This window comes from Anolis sagrei, chromosome 4, assembly GCF_037176765.1.
Source record: "Anolis sagrei isolate rAnoSag1 chromosome 4, rAnoSag1.mat, whole genome shotgun sequence".
Classification (NCBI taxonomy): domain Eukaryota; kingdom Metazoa; phylum Chordata; class Lepidosauria; order Squamata; family Dactyloidae; genus Anolis; species Anolis sagrei.
The window spans coordinates 243513614-243536462 of NC_090024.1; the positions used below are offsets into that span (position 1 = coordinate 243513614).

Here is a 22849-nt window from a genome sequence, read left to right on the forward strand (position 1 = left end):
CTTGGAGGTTGTGTTCAAATCCAGCCACAGGGGGGCACTGTCGCTCCATCCTCTATGACGAAGAGCCATCAGGACTTCCTCTTTCCTTCTGGTCACTGGGCATTTTCTGATCTTTTTCTTTTATGGTGTTGTAAAATACCTCCTCCGCTTGTTTAGCGGTACCTAATTTCTCTACTTATAGCCCTAAGCTGTTTTTGAATTGCTTAGCTAAACAGTAAGCTGGGCTGACAGTTGGCAGCTCACACCGACCTAGAGCTTCGAACTGGCCTTTTGGTTGGTAAATCTTATAATTACTGGTGATTTACCAGCTATGCTAAAGCCTGGTCCTCAAAGATGAGGCTAACCCAGGCTTGGGCCAACTTGGGCCCTCTAGCTGTTTTGGACTCCAACTCCCACAATTCCTAACAGCCTACCGGCTGTTAGGAATTGTGGGAGTTGAAGTCCAAAACATCTAGAGGGCCCAAGTTGGCCCATGCCTGGGCTAATCCTTCACTTTCATCCAGCATTTACCAGTAAGCCTCTCCATTACTATGTTCCTATGTTTCATTTTACTTTCTTCAGTTTGAATTATTGATGGAGACATTTTGCAATATTTCCTCCTTTTGCTTCTTCTTCTTCTTACCACAGATCAGCTGCATCCTTTATATGAACTACAAGATATTTGTGTCAGGTTGGAGCAAGCGGGTGACATGGTACCTGTAAGTAAGAAGTGAACTTAGTGTGACATTGTGGCTTCGTTTGCACATTTGTGTATATGCGTTCATGCACAACAGAGAAAGAGAGACGGATATTGTCTCTTTCTGCTTAATTGTGATTGGCTGGAAAACGCAATACTGCTATGAAAAGACCACCAGGTTGTCATAGTTTGAGTGATTCATGATGCATCTACACCAGGCATGGTCAAACATTTTTGCCATGGGGCCGCATTGTAAGCCGGGCCAAAAAGGAGGGCAGCTGGGCACACGTTGTGTGGGATGGATCCAGGAGGGGGAGGGCCTGGGAGAGGAGGGGGCCAAGAGGGGCAGGGGCAGGGCCCGAGTTACCCTCAGGTTGTCCTCCTGGCATAAGGATGGGGCTACTCACCCCATCCTTATGCCAGGAGGAAAATGAGATATGTGGAGACTGCCTTGATCCTCCTCCCCAATTGTTAGTAAATAATTTGGGAAGGTGGGAGATACCTTTCTTTCCAATCTTTGAACAGCTTTTATGGGTTTCCTAATATGGACACATGTATATATTTCTTAACCAGAGATGTCAAAGAACACGACAAAGTGATTGAAAGCAAGCACTGGAAGTCCTACCACTCTGACGATGTCGTTTGCATGGATGGTCACAAAAACAAGCTGCTGGTGACGGCGTCTTGCAATGGAGACATCGTGCTCTGGAACGTCTACTCCGGCCAGGCCTTCTGCCGCTTCAATGCCTCCGAAAGTCCATTGACGCTTCTGCCAAAACGGGTATGTTTGGATTTGCTTCCCAATGATTGTCTCTTTATTGTTTCCCATGTAGCTAGAGCTTCCGTGTGGCTTGGCCAGGAGGTTAAATTTCCCTTCCTCTAGAAAGCAGGGACCATTCTGCCTTGCATTGCTAGATTAACCAGAGGTGGGATGGCTGTCTGTCAGAAAGGCTTGGATTGTCTTGCATGGCAGAAGGGGGTTGGTCATGTATCATGTTCTGCAGTTGTTGGCTGGTGGTGGTAGGCCTAGCAGTTGGTGATGGAAGGGTTAATGTAAGTCGTAGTTCTAAAGGGTTGAGTAATCTGTAAGTAAGAGTTAACTGGTGAAAGCAATTAAGGTGTTGCATCCCAGTTCAAGAAACGAGACCACAAGATTAAATCCACCACACTGGACTGTAGGAAAAGCAATCCTTGTTTATTGATGAAAAATTGGTTACAAAAGAAAAGTAAATGCAAAGTCAAAAAGCCACAGAAACACACAGCAGTCAGTAGAATCTCTGAACTTGAGCAAAATTTCAAAAGCCACAATACAAGAACCAGGAACCTGTTAGCCTTTTACTAACCATGAACTTGATGACTACAAGCCTTTGGGATTACCGGCCATGAAACACAGGAATTCTGCCAAGGCACAGCCACAGTCCCAAACGTTGCTTTATCTAAAGAGGCACCCGGCAGGAGGTCTCTTAAACCAAAGAAGCTATTCTTTGAAACGCCCCTTGATTTTGAAGCCTGGGCCTGTCTCTCCTGTAAACGATGTGACCTTCGTAGAAACTGGGAAACATTTCTGTCTCTATCTGTTCTCTTCGGTCCTCATTAAAAACCCCAGGTGGAGAGATATCACGGCTAGTTTCCAAAACATTTTCCTCCAGTTTCATTTTCATCACCGTTGACCTATGCATCAACAACAGATTCCACACTGTCAGGGTCAGGGAGAGCTTGCTCAGTTGGAAAAACTATCAGAGAATCCGGTTCACACAGATCAGGATCAGGCTGAACCCCAACATAAGGCATGCAAGAGATAGGTTGCAGCTGGGTGTTTTGATATAAAGAGCTAGTCTTGGGATTGATCTTCAGGAGAAAAGTATTTGTCTTATTTTGGTGGTAGATGCTGCTGGTTTCCCCCCTAGTTTTGTGGATTTTTAATATCCTGACCTGTCTCCTTTCCTCTTGGAACCCTGGAACTTTGAATCTCTGGACTGGCTTCTGACTACAGTATAGACTTATGATCCCTGGCCTTGCTCATTGAACTCTTGGCGTTTGACCACTGGACTGGACATTGTGCCGTCTCGCCTGGGGGCTATAACTCTTAGTGAAAGAGGCATGGACGTGACATCTTTCCCCAGGGGATTGCTTCTTGCCCTCCTTTAGGGAAACTGGAACTCCCAAGGACCAAAACACTGTAGATAACTCAAAATAGGTTTTATTGTTCACAAAGAGTTATCCCTTTAAGGCAATAAGCTGGAAGTTTCAAAAGGGTCAAGGAAAATAGACATTACAGTCTCTGGTTCTCTTGGGTCCAAGGAGTTATGCAGCTGAGAAGCTTTTCTAGGTCCCTCTTTCTCAATGGCTGTGAATATCGGAATAATCACAACCCCAATTTCAATGGCCTATATTATGAAGGGACAAAGCCTTCCTCTGGTGCCAAAGAACTGGTTTGAAGGCGCTTGAGACTTCTCAATGTCGTCCAGGTTGATCTGAACATGAAGCATAAGTCTCAAGGGTAAGAACCTCAGAATTGGTGCTGAGAGGTAACTTAATCAGGGTTTTTTAGAGCCAAGTCTCTTTCTCACATCCATCCAATATAAAGTCTGATGGTGGAATGGAAAAGGAAAGCGCTCCCTTCCTCCAGGAAGAGGTGGAGCCAAACAATTGAGCTGAGGCAGCAATATAACTGGTGCAAACAACATTGATTGACAGCTATAAATAACCAATCAAGCATTCCCTCAGATGCTGTAAGGCTGAGAGGCTGCAAGCTCCCAGCCAGAGCTTTGGGAATTTCCCCCTGGAATGTCTTGAGAAATGAAGCTTTTCTGCAGGTGAAGCTTGTCCACGTCCTCTAACTTAGACTATCTAAAAATGGCCCCCTCTTCCCTTCCCATCTCCCTGGGAGAAGGGGCGGATCCAAACTTAACAATGATAGACAGGTGGCTTGCCCTATGACTGCAAACCAAAGGAAGCCACCTTTTTGCAGAATCCCTGAAACTTAGGAATGCATGCAAACACTTAATAGAAAGAAAATGAAGTTGGAGCTCCTGGTACAGACGTACCAGCACAGATATGCTGATGAGACTTGCATAGAAAGAACGATCTTGTTTGTAACTTGGCAACTGCCTGTATTGTTTTGTTTTATCAGGAATTCTCTGTGGACATTGAGAGCCCAATGCTGAACCCACGGAAGGCGCCTGATTTTGCAAGTAATGCCGGGAAGAAGCTGTGGGCCTACACCAGGACGACGGTTTCCACGAAACCCTCTCTGCCCCAACGGCCCTCCAGTGCAGTCCAGCCTTCAACGTCTTCAATCCTCCGCAGGCCTCCGGGCTCTGCCCATCCTGGGAGTCGGGTCATGCAGCCTCAGGTGAGGCCAAAGGGAAGGCCGGCCGTTGATCATCTGGGCCTGTCGTCTCACCAAAATCACATTCGTGAAGGGAACAGAAGCATCCTGGGATGAGTATGTTTCTTATTGCATTAAATGGAAATGTCCTCTTGGTTAGGAACACCCCAAGGTAGGTGTGTTTGTTATTGCAATGAGTTGAAACATCCTGAAATAGTTACATTAGTTATTGCACTGAACAGAAACATTTGGGATGGGTATGTTCGTTATACCTATGAGGAGCGGCTTAAGGAGCTGGGCATGTTTAGCCTGAAGAAGAGAAGGCTGAGAGGGGATATGATAGCCATGTATAAATATGTGAGAGGAAGCCACAGGGAGGAGGAGGGAGCAAGCTTGTTTTCTGCTTCCCTGGAGACTAGGACGCAAGGGAACAATGGCTTCAAACTACAAGAGAGGAGATTCCATCTGAACATGAGGAAGAACTTCCTGACTGTGAGAGCCGTTCAGCAGTGGAACTCTCTGTCCCGGAGTGTGGTGGAGGCTCCTTCTTTGGAAGCTTTGAAACAGAGGCTGGATGGCCATCTGTCAGGGGTGATTTGAATGCAATATTCCTGCTTCTTGGCAGAATGGGGTTGGACTGGAAGGCCCAGGAGGTCTCTTCCAACTCTTTGATTCTATGATTCTATGATTCTATACTACTGAATGGAAAAAAATCCTGGGATTGGAATGTTTATTATTGCACTGAAGAGAAGCATTGGAGATAGGTGTGTTGATTATTGCATTAAATGAAAACATCCTGGGATTGGTATTATTATTTATTTATTTATTTTATTTATTTACTCTACTTATATACCGCTGTTCTCAGCCCGAAGGCGACTCACAGCGGTTCACAACCAATAAGGATAGCAAAAATTCAATGCAACATTGTAAAAACAGTTAACAACAACAGTTACCCCGGAGTTTCGGGGTACGGTGTCATTTGTACGCGGATGATGTCCAACTCTGTCACTCCTTTCCACCTGCTACTAAGGAGGCTGTTGAGGTCCTGAACCGGTGCTTGGCCGCTGTGACGGTCTGGATGAGGGCGAACAAATTGAAATTGAATCCAGACAAGACAGAGGTACTTCTGGTCAGTCGCAAGGCCGAACAGGGCATAGGGTTACAGCCTGAGTTAGACGGGGTTACACTCCCCCTGAAGACGCAGGTTCACAGCTTGGGTGTGTTCCTGGACTCATCGCTGAGCCTGGAACCCCAGGTTTCGGCGGTGACCAGGGGAGCATTTGCACAGCTAAAGCTTGTGCGCCAGCTGCGCCCGTACCTTGGGAAGTCTGACTTGGCCACGGTAGTCCACACACTGGTTACATCCCGTATAGATTACTGCAACCCTCTCTACGTGGGGTTGCCTTTGAAGACAGCTTGGAAGCTCCAACTAGTCCAGCGCTCAGCAGCCATGATTTTAACAGGAGAGGAGCGCAGGGAGCATACAACCCCCCTGTTGCGCCAACTCCACTGGCTACCGATTTGCTACCGGGCTGAATTCAAAGTGCTGGCATTGGCCTTTAAAGCCGTAAACGGTTCCGGCCCAAGCTACCTATCTAACCGCATCTCTGCCTATGAACCCACTAGGACTTTGAGATCTTTCGGGGAGACCCTGCTCTCGATCCCGCCTGCTTCTCAAGCACGGCTGGCGGGGACGAGGGATAGGGCCTTCTCGGTGGTGGCTCCTCGGCTGTGGAACGCCCTTCCTGCAGACATTAGACTAGCACCATCTCTAATGGTATTCTGCAAAAAAGTGAAGACCTGGCTGTTTGAGCAGACGTTCGAATAATTAGTGCAATGATTGGTTAATGAACACTGGAATGGAAAAATGGATGACGAATCTGGAACATGTTTTTGATGACGAGATGACAGTGAATGGGTATTGTAGTAACTGTTTATTAATTGCGTAATGTGTTAGGTTGTTAACTGTTTCTATACTGTAGCACTGTATTTTTGCTGTTCGTATTTGTTGTGAACCGCTGTGAGTCGCCTTCGGGCTGAGAACAGCAGTATATAAGTAAGGTAAATAAATAAATAATAAACAACTTAACACATTATATAATTAATAAACAATTACTACAATAACCGATCACTATCATATCATCATCAAAAACATGTTCCAGATTTGTCATCCATTGTTCCATTCCAGTGTTCATTAACCAATCATTGCACTAATTATTCGAATGCCTGCACAAACAGCCAGCTGCGCCCCAGGTCTTCACCTTTTTGCGGAATACCATTAGCGATGGTGCTAGTTTAATGTCTGTGGGAAGGGCGTTCCACAGCCAAGGAGCCACCACCGAGAAGGCCCTATCTCTCGTCCCCACCAGCCGTGCTTGAGAAGCAGGCGGGATCGAGAGCAGGGCCTCCCCGGAAGATCTCAAAGTCCTGGTGGGTTCATAGGCAGAGATGCGGTTGGATAGGTAGCTTGGGCCGGAACCGTTTAGGGCTTCAAAGGCCAACGCCAGCACCTTGAATTGGGCCCGGTAGCAGATCGGCAGCCAGTGGAGCTGGCGCAACAGGGGGGTCGTATGCTCCCTGCGTTCCGCTCCTGTTAGAATCATGGCTGCCGCACGTTGGACTAATTGAAGCTTCCGGGCCGTCTTCAAGGGCAACCCCACGTAGAGAGCGTTGCAGTAGTCTAGGCGGGATGTAACCAGAGCGTGGACTACCGTGGCCAAGTCAGACTTCCCAAGGTACGGGCGCAGCTGGCGCACAAGCTTTAGCTGTGCAAATGCTCCCCTGGTCACCGCCGAAACCTGGGGTGGGATCACAGTTTTATTGAAATACTTTTCATGTGAGCCACTTCCCTTGTGGAGGGAAAAAGCAGGGTATAAATAAACAACAACAACAACAACAACAACAACAACAACAATAATAATAATAAACCGAAGCATCCTGGAATGGGTTCTTTCATTATTGTACTCAAAAGAAATATGTTAGGATTGGTATGTTCATTGTTGAAGAAATGTCCCAGGATGGGTGCATTTGTTATTGTAATGAATAGTAAGGTAAAGGTAAAGGTTTTCCCCTGACATTAAGTCCAGTCAAGTCTGTCTCTGGGGGTTGGCGCTCATCTCCATTTCTAAACCAAAGAGCTTTCCGCAGACTCACTGTTTTGCACGGAAGGAGGATGGGGAAAAGGAGGAGGAAGAGGGCTTGCTTCCATTCCTTCCTTCCTCCTGCAAGCGGGGAATGAGGAGGGGAAAGAGGAAAGGGGGGGCTTGCTTCCTTTCCTTCCTTCCCCGCGCAAGTGGCGAAGGAGGAGGGGAGAGGGAAAGAGGAGTGTCTCTACTTTGCGGATTTTCACTTATTGCCAGTGGCCCTGGAACGTAACACCCACGATAAGTGAGGGAACACTGTAATTCCCCCCTTTGCGTAAGTGATCCTGGAAAGAAGTGACGAGTGGAGTGCCATCCGCAGGGTTCCGTCCTGGGCCCGGTCCTGTTCAACATCTTTATTAATGACTTAGATGAAGGGCTAGAAGGCAGGATCATCAAGTTGGCAGACGACACCAAATTGGGAGGGAGAGCCAATACTCCAGAGGACAGGAGCAGGATTCAAAACGATCTTGACAGATTAGAGAGATGATGGGCCAAAACTAACAAAATGAAGTTCAACAGTGACAAATGCAAGATACTCCACTTTGGCAGGAAAAACGAAATGCAAAGATACAGAATGAGGGACGATGAGGCCTGGTTCGAGAGCAGTACGTGTGAAAAAGATCTTGGAGTCCTCGTGGACAACAAGTTAAACATGAGCAAACAATGTGATGTGGCGGCAAAAAAAAGCCAATGGGATTTTGGCCTCCATCAAGAGGAGCATAGTGTCTAAATCTAGGGAAGTAATGCTCCCCATGCTCTATTCTGTTTTGGTTAGACCACATCTGGAATATTGTGTCCAGTTCTGGGCACCACAATTCAAGAGAGATATTGACAAGCTGGAATGTGTCCAGAGGAGAGCGACTAAAATGATAAAAGGTCTGGAGAACAAGCCCTATGAGGAGCGGCTTAAGGAGCTGGGCATGTTTAGCCTGAAGAAGAGAAGGCTGAGAGGAGATATGATAGCCATGTATAAATATGTGAGAGGAAGCCACAGGGAGGAGGGAGCAAGCTTGATTTCTGCTTCCTTAGAGACTAGGACGCGGAACAATGGCTTCAAACTACAAGAGAGGAGATTCCATCTGAATGTGAGGAAGAACTTCCTGACTGTGAGAGCCGTTCAGCAGTGGAACTCTCTGCCCCGGAGTGTGGTGGAGGCTCCTTCTTTGGAAGCTTTTAAACAGAAGCTGGATGGCCATCTGTCAGGGGTGATTTGAATGCAATATATATTCCTACTTCTTGGCAGAATGGGGTTGGACTGGATGGCCCATGAGGTCTCTTCCAACTCTTTGATTCTATGATTCTATGATTCTATGATCTGTCTTCTCTCTCTCATTACGCTACCTCCCTGCCCGATTGCAGTTTTGACAAGGAGAGGCAAATAATAATAATAATAATAATAATAATAATAATAATAAGCCATTAGAAACAATGATGTCAAAGCCAGAATTGAAAAGTTGACGAGAGATCCCAAATGTAGACTCTGCAAGGAAGCAGATGAAACAATAGATCCCATCCTCAGCTGCTGCAAGAAGATTGCGCAGAAAGACTACAAGCAGAGGCACAACACCATTGCTCAGATGATTCATTGGAACTTGTGCCACAAATACCATCTGCCTGCGACAAAGAACTGGTGGGATCACAAGCCAGAAAAAATTACAGAGAATGAACACGTCAACCTACTCTGGGACTTCCGGATTCAGACAGACAGTTTTGGAGCACAAGACTCCTGACCACACGATCGTGTGAAAACAACAAAGTATGGATCGTCGATGTTGCAATCCCAGGTGACAGCCGGACCGAAGAGAAGCAACTGGAAAAGCTGACACGATATGAGGATTTAAAGATTGAACTGCAAAGCCAGTAAAGGTGGTCCCAGTGGTGATCGGCACACTGGGTGCAGTGCCTAAAGACCTTGGCCTGCACTTAAACACAATCGGCGCTGACAAAATTACCATCTGCCAGCTGCAGAAGGCGACCTTACTGGAATATGCACACATTATTCGCCGATACATCACACAGTCCTAGACACTTGGGAAGTGTCCGACGTGGGATCCAATACAACAGCCAGCAGAGTGAACTCAGCTTGTGTTTTCAAATAATAATAATAATAATAATAATAATAATAATAATAATAATAATATCTTTTTGATCATACAAAAAACTTTCCTGCATATCATAGCACACGATGGCACATCTGGAAATGTCCCTAAGTGTGGTGCCCCAAACAGCATTTTCAATAGTTTAGATCTGAATTGAGAGACTCTAGGTGACTTGCATTAGAAACCCCAATGAAAGGGTCTTTGAGTGAAATTTGCAAATGCTAAGCAAGGAGCTTTGAATGAAATCAACAGCAAAAGAGAAATATACCCTTTCTCTGTAGAAAAGGAGCAACACGGAAGAAAATGTTTTTAAGAAACAAGATGTGACATGTAGAGGTCATACAAAGTTGAAGCCTACATAGGAAGTAGTTGTGTTGTGGTTAAGTTCAAAGGTTGTGGTTAAGTGCAGAGTCTGCAGGTACAAGAAGGTACTTTCCATCAAAAGGTCAAGGGAGAGGGGCTGGAAAGAGAGTACTTTCCATGACCTATTACTTGAGTATAAAAGTCAGCAGGAACAGAGGAGGGGTGCGGCAGTCTTTGAAAGCACAAACAGAAGTGTTTCTGTCCATCTCATGTTGATCAGCTTGATTAAATGGTGTCTTACATGAACCAATTGGACTCTGTGGATTTCTTTGAAAAGGGATCCCGCACCCTAAACCCGTGATCCCTTACACCAGGATGCCTTGAGGACCATTTTTCCTTTTTAAAAAGGCCCCTCTGTTCTCCCCAAAGACCAGAGTAAACTTTTTGTAATGACACAGAGTGACCTACTGTTTTTAAAAAAGGCCTCCTCTGGCCCTAAAATGCTCCTCTTGGGGCCCATGGATACTATAAGAGCCTTGGGAGAGCACAAGTGGACTCCCAGTCTCACTTTAGCCACCTCATTGATCTGGGAATAGGGCACAGCGATACTATGGGGTGCTTTGCTACTTGGAGGATACAGGGGAGAGGCTACAGATCCGATGCATTACAGATTTCCCTCTCAACTCTGCAGACAGCATGGAGCTCTGAAGTAGGCGGGAGGAGTGCCCATCCTTCTCAAATACCAAGCGCTGGTGAGACCTTCACACCAAAGAAGGATCCGCTCACCTGGCAAGAAGGAGTCTCTGCCTCTCCGGCAGCCGTGGAGAAGGTGAGTGGCGCTAGCTTGTCTCATACACACACACACACACACACACACACTTTACTTACTTAGGTGATCCCTTGTAGTCCGAGGATGATGGTCCTCCAAGTCTAGTATCCTGGCGATGTCCGTAGGTGACTGTGGAGGCCCATTTTTGATCTGCATTGTCTCCCACAGTGAGGGCATTGGTTTCCAGGTGGAAGGTGGTCCTGGTTGATATGCTTTGGTACCGTTTGTGCTGGTACGACTGTACCAGGAGCTCCAACTTTATTTTCTTTCTGTTATCTGTTTGCAGTCATAGGGCAGGCCACCTGTCCATCATAATTAAGCTTTGGTTCCGCCCCTTGTTCGGGGCTCTGGGAGGGAAAGGAGCCATTTTTTGGGCAGTCTCACATAAGGAAGCTAAACTATAGGACATAGACCAGCTCGTCCCGTAGAAAAGCTTCTTTTCTCAAGAACATCCGGGGAAACAGAAACAGAAATTCCAGGGGAAAGGTCCCAAGGCTCTGGCTGAGAGCTCACAGCCTCTCAGCCTCACAGCAATCAGAGGGAAAACAACCCTGAGGTTTTCAAAGAACTCTCTGAGTGAGGACAGCACTACAGATCCACGGAACTCCTCTGAAATATCTACAAGCCTTGGCTGGTAGGTCTACTCGATACCCAGATGCATTTGGAATCGGTAGTAGGACCCACACCGATGAGGCATAGATAGTAAACAGCCTGGGAGAGGTTAAATAGGGTTTTTCCTACAGAGAAAGTTTAGTTAATCAAAGTCAGGTACCAGTCTATTGAGGACTAGACTAAGAAAGCCTTGAAGTGTTGTTTGAACCATTGAAGATTTGTTGTTTGTTCCATAATAAAGACTTTGTTGTATCATTAAAGACTCTAAAGACCATCACTTCAGAAAAATCCCTGAGAACCTCTCTTTGAGGCGCCCCTGGCTTCCCGCTGGGCTTAAAGTATATGTCCTATAGAAAAGTCAGCTGTTGGCACGTGACAGAACACCGTTGTGCCACTAGTCTAGAGACCAGATCTTATCACACTGGGATATAATTTGTTTATATCAATATGCATCCCATATTAATAAGGAGTGGATGCACACTGTATTCAGATGGGATGCACACTCTTATCCATCCCACCTGTTTATTACATTTCTTACCATTTGAAAAGACTGTGCTTTTGACTCCTCACACCATGGAAGACTGGCTCCTCCGAATCCGTTCACATCCTTTTAATAAAGTCCTGAACTAACTTGCTTACAAGATTTTAGTTGACAAAATGCATACAGATTTCCCAATCACATGTAAAGACAGCGCTTCGGCAATATAGAAAATCATAGTAAATGAATTAAAAAAACATGATTAGAATCATGACTCCGTTTCTGTGACGTTTTGCAAACTGATCCCAATGGATGACTGATGGAATGAGGGAAATGTTATCCAATAGGTCCCATTCAGAAATGGTGTTCAAAGATTCTAAGAAATGGAGCACATCTCAATGTGACAAGGTCACTAGGACATGGAGCAAAGGATTTCAATTGTAGGAAAAGAGATTCCACTTAAACTTTAGTAAAAACATCCTGACGTTAAGAGCTGTTTGACCAGGGAGTTGTTGTGGCTGAGATGTTCTCTGATGTTGAGGATGATAGGATTCAGATTCCTGGCTCTTTTTCTGTGCCTCAGATCTCTAGGCCTGCTTCTCGGTCTTTTTCTGAGGCTCCCACAGACAGTGCAGAGTCAACACAGCGGTTCTCAGAAGAAAAGAATTTTAACGGAGATAACAAACAGGTGGGGAGGCATTTGCCTCCTTCCCACACTGATACTGAAAGTGCAGAAAGCCTTGATAGTGACCTGACCCGGCAAGCTCGTCTTGATTTGCGGGTCAGGCGGAGTTCTCACCTGGCCGGCAGACGAGAATCCAGCTCGGGGAAAGGTCATCGCAATGCTTTCATGTTGGTGACAGCATAATGTTTTCATGTTAGAAAGGTATTTAGGCTTTTTGCAAACTAAGGGAAAGCATCAGTTCAACGTAGCTTATTAGCCTGAAAGCTTCATAGAATAACCTTAATCTGGAAAGCAGTACGCTTGGGATTTCTTGCATTGTGATTCTTGGGGCAATTGTTTCATTGCTTGTACCTTGGACTTTGTTTTTAACTTTGCCTACAGGATTGTGCCTCCTGTTTTTCCTTGAAGATCTTTGGAACTATATTCTGCATTTAACCAAACTCTTTGGAACTTTGCAATGCTTATTCTTTATTTTGACTTGGACTTTTTCCTCAATAAACTATAAAACTACAGCTCTTGTCTGGTGGTGTTTGGAAGCAAGGCGAATCTTACTCTGAGTTGCAACAGGAGTCTGCTTTCTGGGAGTCCAGTGGAGGTTCTGAAATGGAGGCTGGTTGGTCATCTGTTGAGAGGGATTCATTCATGTCTTCTTGCATGGCAGAAGGGGGTTGGACAGGATAGCCATTCGAGCTGTATCAAATCAAATCAAATCATTTATTTGGGTCATTGACCAGCACAGAAAATAGTCATTCGAGCTGTAAGGGATTGTGGGAGTTGGAGTCCAAAACAGCTGGAGGACACAAGTTTGCCCATGCCTACCTTATGGGGTCTCTACCAATTGTATGATTTCAAGTAGTTTCTGGGGCCTCTATCTATCTATCTATCTATCTATCTATCTATCTATCTATCTATCTATCTATTGGCCTTTTTAGGTTCTCTTTCTCAAAACCCGCGAGCGTGCTCCAGACACCGCGATCTTGCTGAGCAGCTGCACAGATGGGTACATCTACGCTTGGGCTCTTGGCAACAAAGGAGGCCTGATGGGCAAATTCCGCGCAGCCCACAAACCCGGCCAGCTCTCCTCTGTCTGCTCCATGTGCACCGACGACAATGACTTGGTCCTCTTCACTGCAGATTCCTTGGGATACATCAAGGTCAGTATGCCTGTTTGGCTTCAATTCAAAGTGCTGATCTTGACCTATAAAGCCTTATATGGTTCTGGCCCAGTTTACCTGTCTGAACGTATCTCCCTCTATGTCCCACCTCGCAGTTTAAGATAATCTGGGAAGGCCCTGCTCTGGGTCCTGCCAGCCTCGCAAGTGCGCTTATTTATTTACTTTATTTATATACCGCTTTTCTCAGCCCTCAGGCTTGGCGGAGACGAGGGACAGGGCCTTCTTGGTGGTGGCCCCGTGTCTGTGGAACTTGCTCCCCAGTGAGATCAGATTGGCATCTTCCATCTTCTTCCAGAAAGAAGGTTAAAACATGGTTCTGGGACCAGACCTTTGGACAGCAAGCATGACAGCACTTTAGATGTTGAATCGGACTGGAATTGACTATATGGATTGATGACAAAGTTTTTAATGTGTTTTTAACTTAATGTCCTATTTACTGTTTTAAACTGTTGTTATATTTGTTTATATTTGTATTATCTTGTGGCATCGAATTGTCGCTGGTGTAAGCCACCCTGAGTCCCCCCTCAGGGTTTTAGAAAGGCCGGTTAGAAATGTGGGAAATGTATTTATTTGTCGTGTCAGGGCAACCAGTCAATTGTACAGGGTTAGTCAAAATGAATAGGCCAATTCGGGTACAATTAATTTTCTTATTGGCCTATTCATTTTGACTAACCCTGTATTACATTTCTAACAGAACAAAACAAACAAACAGACAGACAAAACACAAAATTTGCAAGTTTGGTAGTTGATTAATTGTCCTTTGACCAGTATCTGGCCACTTGGAGCGCTTCTGGTGTTGCTGCAAGAAGGTCCTCCCTTGTGCATGTGGCAGGGCTCAGGTTGCATTGCAGCAGGTGGTCAGTGGTTTGCTCTTCTCCACACTCACATGTCGTGGATTCCACTTTGTGGGCCCATTTCTTAAGGTTGGCTCTGCATCTCGTGGTGCCAGAGTGCAGTCTGTTCAGCGCCTTCCAAGTCGCCCAGTCTTCTGTGTGTCCAGGGGGGAGTCTCTCATCTGGTATCACCCACAGATTGAGGTGCTGGGTTTGAGCCTGCCACTTTTGGATTCTCACTTGCTGAGGTGTTCCAGCGAGTGTCTCTGTAGATCTTAGAAAACTATTTCTTGATTTAAGTCATTGACGTGCTGGCTGATACCCAAACAGGGGATGAGCTGGAGATGTCTCTGCCTTGGTCCTTTCACTATTGGCTGCTCTTTCCCGGCAGATGTCAGGTGGTGCAATACCGGCTAAGCAGTGGAATTTCTCCAGTGGTGTAGGGCACAGACACCCCATGATAATACGGCATGTATCTTTAAGAGCCGCATCCACTGTTTTAGTGTGGTGAGATGTGTTCCACACCGGGCATGCGTACTCAGCAGCAGAGTAGCATAGCGCAAGGGCAGATGTCTTCACTGTATCTGGTTGTGATCCCCAGGTTGTGCCAGTCAGCTTTCGTATGATATTGTTTCTAGCAGCCATTTTTTGCTTGATGTTCAGGCAGTGCTTCTTGTAGGTCAGAGACCGGTCCAGAGTGACTCCCAGGTACTTGGGTGTGCTGCAATGCTCCAGTGGGATTCCTTCCCAGGTGATCTTCAGAGCTCGGGATGCTTGTCTGATCTTGAGGTGAAAAGCACATGTCTGTGTTTTGGATGGGTTGGGGATCAGCTGCTTAGAATATGCTTTATTTTATGCATATTTCAAAGACTGTGTTAATATGTTGCACTGCTGATTTTTGTGTGCAGCATTGCCAGTTTTGTTTCATCTCTGCAAAGTAAAGAAAGTAAAGATTTTCTGTTTACCTTGACTATTGGTCTGAGACTTTTTTGCATCTGGATTTTGGGTGTTAGGATGCTGGATTAAAACACGCGCTGCGTAACATATTTTGCCTGGAGAAAAGAAGGCAACATGAGAGCCATGGTTATATATTTGAAAGGAAGTCACATTGAGGGAAGGGCAAGCTTGTTTTTGCTGCTCCATAGACTGGGACACAATGGATTCCAATGGCAGGAAAAGAGATTCCACCTAAACATCAAGAAGAACTTCATGACATCTGCTGCTGTCTGGGAGAGTCCCCTTCTCTGGAGGTTTTTAAGCAGATGGCTCTCTGTCAGGAGGGTTTGGATGGTGTCTTACTGCATGGCAAAAGGGGCAGGATGGGATGGCCTCTGGGTGCACCTTCCAACTTTATCATCCTGTTTTGCAAATGGAATGGTGCATATGCTTAAACCAGTGTGGTTGTGCTGGTACGGCTGTACCAGGAGCTCCAACTTTATTTTCTTTCTGTTATCTGCTTGCAGTCATAGGGCAGGCCTCCTGTCCATCATAATTAAGCTTTGGTTCCACCCCTTGTTCAGGGCTCTGGGAGGGAAAGGAGCCATTTTTTTGGGCAGTCTCTCATAAGGAAGCTAAACTATAGGGCGTAGACCAGCTCGTCCCGTAGAAAAGCTTCTTTTCTCATGAACATCCGGGGAAACAGAAACAGAAATTCCAGGGAAAAAGGTCCCAAGGCTCTGGCTGAGAGTTCACAGCCTCTCAGCCTCACAGCAATCAGAGGGAAAACAGCCCTGAAGTTTTTAAAGAATTCTCTGAGTGAGGACAGCACTACAGATCCACGGAACTCCATCTGAAATATCTACAAGCCTCGGCTGGTAGGTCTACCTGATGCCCAGACACATTTGGAATCGGTAGTAGGACCCACACCGATGAGGCATAGATAGAAAGCAGCCTTAGAGGTTGAAAAGGGTTTTTCCTACAGAGAAAGTACAGCTAATCAAAGACAGGTACCAGTCCATTGAGGACTAGACTAAGAAAGCCTTGAAGTGTTGTTTGAACCATTGAAGATTTGTTGTTTGTTCCATAATAAAGACTTTGTGGTATCATTAAAGACTCTAAAGACTATCACTTCAGAAAAATCCCTGAGAACCTCTCTTTGAGATGCCCTGGCTTCCCGCTGGGCTTAAAGTATACGTCCTATAGAAAAGGACAGCTGTTACAGGCCCAGCGCGCAACAGAACAGCGGTGATTGATCTTCCATCCTCCTCCTCTATGGGAAAACACAAAGCAGTGAAGACCTGACGTAAAGCCTAGGTAGGTTACTCTGACGATCTTGATTCTTCTCTTTGGCTCTAGATCTGGGACATCATGAAGTACTGCACTCCATCCAAGGGTGAAGAATCTCTGCAGGCGACGGATGATGAGGAAAACAATTTCTGTTATCTAATCCCTGAATACTGCAGAGTTCCTGCAAGATATCAAACCCTTGGAGAAACCGAGGAGGTCAGTTGCGTTAACCATTACCATAGGCTCCCAAATTGGTTTTGCGAGTTAACCGTTTGGCGGAAGGGGGTTGGACTGGATGGCCCTTGGAGGCTCTAGGATTCTACGAGGATCCTTTCCCTCTTCCACACTGGCTACCCAGCTATGCCTTTCTGCATCTGGTGTCCATGTCTTTCCTTGTTTGGCAGGTCCACCAGGGCTGGGTCACCACCTTGGTGCCCCCAACCTGCCTCAGTTCATGGCGGGGACACCTGAAGAACATTGTCAGCATCCGATACGTCGAAAGATACCGCATCATCCTCACTGCCAGCCATGACTGCACGGTCAAGCTCTGGATGCTGACGGGAAAGCACATAGGTAACGGCACATCCTTTTGAATCTCATTACAACACTGAAACTGTTTTTTCCGAGGTTGGTGACAAAAGCATCCCAATGGGATGGGGATCTGTCCAGAGTTCATCTTCATGGTATGTAGCATCCAGAATCCTCAGAAAGCATTGGTAATGTTCAGGGTGGGTTCTCATGCTCTATAAGAATCATTTCCTCAAACTTAGGTCCTAAAACTCACTAAAGGTATACGAGGGTTGAATGAAAAGTAATGCCTCCACCTTCATAACTCCTCAAGAAGTGGCAGTACTGGTATGCGGCAAGTACTGGCTTGTTCAGTAGACTCTCCTCTACAGTTCCATTTTGGCAGGCAACCTCTGTCAAGCCAAGGCGCAACTTGACAGAAGCAAATGCTAGATACTCCAGATACAGCTCTGTAAAATCATAGACTCTGGAGACGTCAGGTTACAAGAAAAACTCAGTTTACTAAGCACATCTAAAACACGTCCATCTAGAGCGAGCAACACACAGGATAACATACAGGAAACTGAAAGTCAAAAGAGTTCTTTGCAGCTGCTTAGCTCCTCTGCTCCAAACGGTTAACTCCCTAAATTTTCTCAGCAGCAGAGAGCTCATCTTAAGGTCACTCAATCACAGCCCCAACATAAACATTTCAGCTTAGCATTACACTCTAAGTGGCATCCATATTGGCAAAACAAGAAGTACATTTGAAACACACAATATACCTCAATAAATCCTGACAACCTTAGCATTGAATGCTTGTGTTGTTAAAGTGTGAAGTATGGAACCCTGCTCAGGCGGTCGGTCAATGCGACTTAAACAACACGCAGTCATTGAATTCTTGACAGCAGAAGGTGTCACCCCAAATCTTATTTATTTATTTATTTACTGTATTTGTATACCACCTTTCTCAGCCTTTCGGTGACCAAAGGAGATTCATCAGAGAATGCAAGCTGTTTATAGTGATTGTTAACTGGCGCTCCTTGCAGAGAGAGGTCAACCCTCCTGTTTAAGGAGCTCCATTGGCTGCCGTTTACCTACCGAGCCCAATTCAAGGTGCAGGTGCTCACCTACAAAGCCCTAAACGGTTTGGGACCTGCCTACCTGTGTGACCGCATCTCCGTATATGAACCCACGCGCTCCCTCCGTTCATCCGGAGAGGCCCTGCTTATGATTCCACCTGCGTCGCAGGCTCGTTTGGTGGGGACGAGGGACAGAGCCTTCTCTGTGGTTGCCCCCCGACTTTGGAACACCCTCCCCAAAGACATTAGACTAGCACCCACGTTGGCAGTCTTTAGGAAGAACTTGAAGAGCCGGCTATTCCAATGTGCCTTTCCAGAATAGGATAACCTCCAGCACTACGTCCCAGAAGCACTTTATTAGAGTTTAAGACTCTCTGCACATTGCCCTTGCCCAGAATCCCAACATATCACCTCTTACACCTAGCACTTTTTTAACCTTTACCCTTCATGGCCCGGCGCTGGTTTTATTGCGTAATAGTGTAATGTTTTGTTTTTGTTATTGCTTATGTTTTTAATTTGCTTGCATTGTATTGTTATTGTCTGTTGTTGTTGTGTTAAGGCCTTGGCCTTTGTAAGCCGCACTGAGTCCTTCGGGAGATGCTAGCGGGGTACAAATAAAGTTTAATAATAATAATAATAATAAGGACTCTTGTCTGCTAGAGCGAGGTGTGAATGTTTCAACTGACCACCTTGATTAGCATATAATGGCCTGACAGTGCCTAGAGCAAACTTTGTTGAGAGGTGATTAGATGTCCTTGTTTGTTTCCTCTGTCTGTTCGTAATTGTGCTCATGTTGGTCTTTGGAGCGCAGACTCTGCTGACATCTGCTTTGGCCAAGGTGGATACACGCCTCTTCCTTCATTCCAAAGTAGAACGCCTGAAGCATGGGCTTGGACGAATGGGAAGAATTTGGCTCAAATGGGGATGCTCTGGCAAGTCATATGGGTTCATTCAATGGTGAAAAAAATCCCCAGCCATGCCATCCTTCCAGTGCCTGCCCTAATTTACTCCTGCCTTGTCTTACAGGCACATTTGGACAGTCCCTATGGAGACTGGGACTCCAGCACCTGATCCCAGCCGAAGTGCCAGACGAGATCCGCCGGGTTGCTTCCCTGCACACCATGAGGGTCCTCAACGAAGGCCGGCAGCCCCATTGGGAGTGAGTAGACTCTACTGTTGTCACCCAGATTCCAGATTTGACCCCAGAATCCAGGCTGAGTTTTAGTCTGAACTTTACAGGAGATATCCGAGGTCTGATTCTTCCACTGCAGATCCAAATGCAGCCTGAAATGGGACTTGGGCATCTCTGGATTTTTATTGATGGAATTATAGGCCAGGAAAAATCATTCCTGAGACATGTGCCTGATGGCATGGATAACTAAGAGGCTTGCCAGGAATTTCATATCCGGCCAGGCAATAATGATCAGCCCAGATGCCATATCCATAGGTGGCAACGGAGATCAACAGATAATGGCAATGGTGCAAAAGCAGCGACCATGTGCTCGATCCTTTTCTTCCACTGTGACTGTCCATGAGTGCTTATCTATGTGGGTAAATAGCTAAGATTGGCAGGGATACAGTGCTTGATTTAGGAAGTGATATCGAGCTGCTTTTAGGAGGATCTCCCCAGCTAGGGAGATCCCAAGGACTACACCAAAGAGAGTCCTTAAACCTTGGTGAGGCCAGCGGAAGCCAATTTCAGCAATAAAAATATTTTTAAAAAATGATCCTCACCAAAGCGGAAGAAGTTCAGCAATCGAGGTGTCTTTATTAGCGATTCAGCTGAGATCGGATGCATTGTAGGAATAATTCCACCACAAGCATACTGCTAGGGCAGTTACAAGCATATTTATAGAGAAAATACAAAGGAAAACGGTTCAAATCCCCCGTCCGCCCTCTGCCTCTGGAGGGCCAATCAGCAGGCTTTCCTTGCTTCTGAGGATGGACGAACCAGAAGCAGGCAAGGCGGGACAACCGCAGACAATGGGGGAAATAATGGGATTACAGATTTGCCGGCTGCAATGATTGTTTCTTGCCAGCAAGATACAATCTCTGTAAACAAAGGCTTTCCTGTCCATGATGAGTTTCGGTTGAGAATGACAACAGGGTGGACAGCGGACCTCAGGGGGTCAACGCTGCCCCTTGTAAATCAATCACAAATGTCCGGTATCTCATGTTGACTTCTTATCTCGCCAGACAAACTCGGAGGGCGAGGAAGGAAATCGCAAATGGCTATATTGTCCATGCCTTATGAGTCAATCAAAAATGAGTTCCGAGGGAGGCAGGGGGTCTCCCTCGGGCATTTCCACATTTCCTGGTCACTTTGAGTAGGGCAAAAGTCAAGGGGGAAAGGGGGAAACAAACTACATTTCATACAATAATTTCTTATACAAAGTTCATATAAAATTTCCCTTCCCACTCTCCCATCCCTCCTAAAAGCAGCTCGATATCAGAAGCACAGAGGTAGATAAGAAGCATAGAGCAGATAAGGCGCAGGGAAGTGTGCACGTTACAGGTAACCACTCGTGTCTGTGACTGCAAATCCAGGAATTAGGTTGAACCCAAGTTGCCTGTTTGGGGACCCCTCACAATTTTGATATCCACTAACAGTCTTTGAACCAAGCAGCCCCTTGATATTCTCTTCTTTGATCATTTTCCTGACCTTCCTCTGGATTCTTTCCATCTTGTCCATCTCCACCTTGAACTGCTTTGTTCAGAACTGGACATGGGGTTATAATTCCAGGTGAGACCTAACCAAAGTGGAACAGAGCTTGCCCTTGTTTAATCCTTGTACCATTTTATGCTCTGTTTTATTATGTTATTGTCACTGACTCTGAGAGCCGTTCAGCAGTGGAACTCTCTGCCCCGGTGTGTGGTGGAGGATCCTTCTTTGGAAGCTTTTAAACAGAGTCTGGATGGCCATCTGTCAGGGGTGCTTTGAATGCAATATTCCTGCTTCTTGGCAGAATGGGGTTGGACTGGATGGCCCATGAGGTCTCTTCCAACTCTAGGATTCTGTGATTCTATTTTATTGTATTGCCATGTTATTGTTTACCATTTTTACTTGATGTTATCTGTTTTTGTGTGTATTTTATTTTATTTTGTAATTGCTTGGCCTTTGCCCCATGTTAGCCGCCCTGAGTCCCTTTGGGGAGATGGTGGAGGGTACAAATAAAATTATTATTATTATTATTATTATTATTATTATTATTATTAGAAACACGACAAGATGCGTCCACAGCAAACAAGATCACTCTGCTAGCTGTTGTATTGGATCCCACGTCGGACACTTCCCAAGTGTCTAGGACTGTGTGATGTATCAGCAAATAATCCTAGTAAGGTGGCCTTCTGCAGCTGGCAGATGGTAATTTTGTCAGCGCCAATTGTGTTTAAGTGCAGGCCAAGGTTTTTAGGCACTGCACCCAGTGTGCCAATCACCATTGGGACCCCCCTGACTGGCTTGTGCCAGAGTCTTTGCAGTTCGATCTTTGAATCGTCATAACATGTCAGCTTTTCGAGTTGTTTCTCATTCTCCTTCTCTTTCTCCTCCTCCTCCTCCTCTTTCTCCTCCTTCTCCTTCTCTTTCTTCTCCTCCTCCTCCTCCTCCTCCTCCTCCTCCTCCTTCTTCTTTTCCTTCTCCCCCACTCCTCCTCCTCCTCCTCCTTCTCCTCCTCCTTCTCCTTCTCCCCCTCCTTCTCCTCCTCCTTCTCCTCCTCCTCTTTCTTTTTCTCCTTCTCCTTCTCCTCCTCCTCCTCCTTCTTTTTCTTCTCCCCCACTCCTCCTTCTCCTCCTCCTTCTCCCCCTCCTTCTCCTCCTCCTTCTCCTCCTCCTCTTTCTTTTTCTCCTTCTCCTTCTTCTCCTCCTCCTCCTCCTCCTCCTTCTCCTCCTCCTCCTCCTCCTTCTCCTCCTCCTCCTCCTTCTCCTCCTCCTCCTTCTTTTCCTTCTCCCCCACTCCTCCTCCTCCTTCTCCTCCTCCTTCTCCTTCTCCCCCTCCTTCTCCTCCTCCTTCTCCTCCTCCTCCTCCTCTTTCTCCTTCTCCTTCTCCTCCTCCTCCTCCTCCTTCTCCTCCTTCTCCTTCTCCTCCTCCTCCTCCTCCTCCTCCACCTCCTCCTCCAACTTCTCCTTCTCCTCCTCCTCCTCCTCCTCCTTCTCCACCTCCTCCTTCTCCTTCTCCTTCTCCTTTTCCTCCCCCTCCCCCTCCTCCTCCTTTTCTCCTTCTCCTTCGAGTCAGACTATGACTTGCCTCAATGTACTGGGCTTTGTGTTGTTCCAGGTGAGATCTTAGCAAAACAGAACAGAGTGGAACTATGATTTCCATTGACCTGGACACTAGACTCCTATTTGTGTTGCCTAGAATCGCATTATCTGCTGCATCACACTGTTGGCTGATGTTCATCTTGCTGTCTACTAAGACTCCTCAATTCCTTTCACATGGACTGTTTCCAAGCCAGTTGTCACCCATCCTATATTTGTGCATTTTATTATTATCTTGAAAATCCTGGTGTCGTTGTCCGTTTGAGACATCATAATCAAACCCTGGAATGCTCCACAACTTTTCCCGGGAGAAGGAGATACCCCTTGGGGTCATAGAATCATAGAATCAAAGAGTTGGAAGAGACCTCATGAGTCATCCAGTCCAACTCCATTCTGCCAAGAAGCAGGAATGTTGCATTCAAATCACCCCTGACAGATGGCCATCCAGCCTCTGTTTAAAAGCTTCCAAAGAAGGAGCCTCCACCACACTCCGGGGCAGAGAGTTCCACTGCTGAACGGCTCTCACAGTCAGGAAGTTCTTCCTCATGTTCAGATGGAATCTCCTCTCTTGTAGTTTGTAGCCATTGTTCCGTGTCCTAGTCTCCAGGGAAGCAGAAAA

The 22849-nt window shown here is 46.2% G+C and overlaps 1 protein-coding gene across 1 annotated transcript in view; it reads left to right on the plus strand.

The window, feature by feature from the left end:
* EFCAB8 (EF-hand calcium binding domain 8) overlaps positions 1-22849 on the plus strand; it is a 90542-nt gene that overhangs the window by 62889 nt on the left and 4804 nt on the right. The window contains exons 17-24 of the mRNA XM_067467070.1: positions 628-698; positions 1250-1457; positions 3810-4031; positions 10244-10381; positions 13089-13310; positions 16460-16606; positions 16795-16963; positions 19003-19135. Of these exons, the coding sequence (XP_067323171.1) occupies positions 628-698; positions 1250-1457; positions 3810-4031; positions 10244-10381; positions 13089-13310; positions 16460-16606; positions 16795-16963; positions 19003-19135 (1310 nt within the window). The remainder of the gene's footprint in view (positions 1-627; positions 699-1249; positions 1458-3809; positions 4032-10243; positions 10382-13088; positions 13311-16459; positions 16607-16794; positions 16964-19002; positions 19136-22849) is intronic.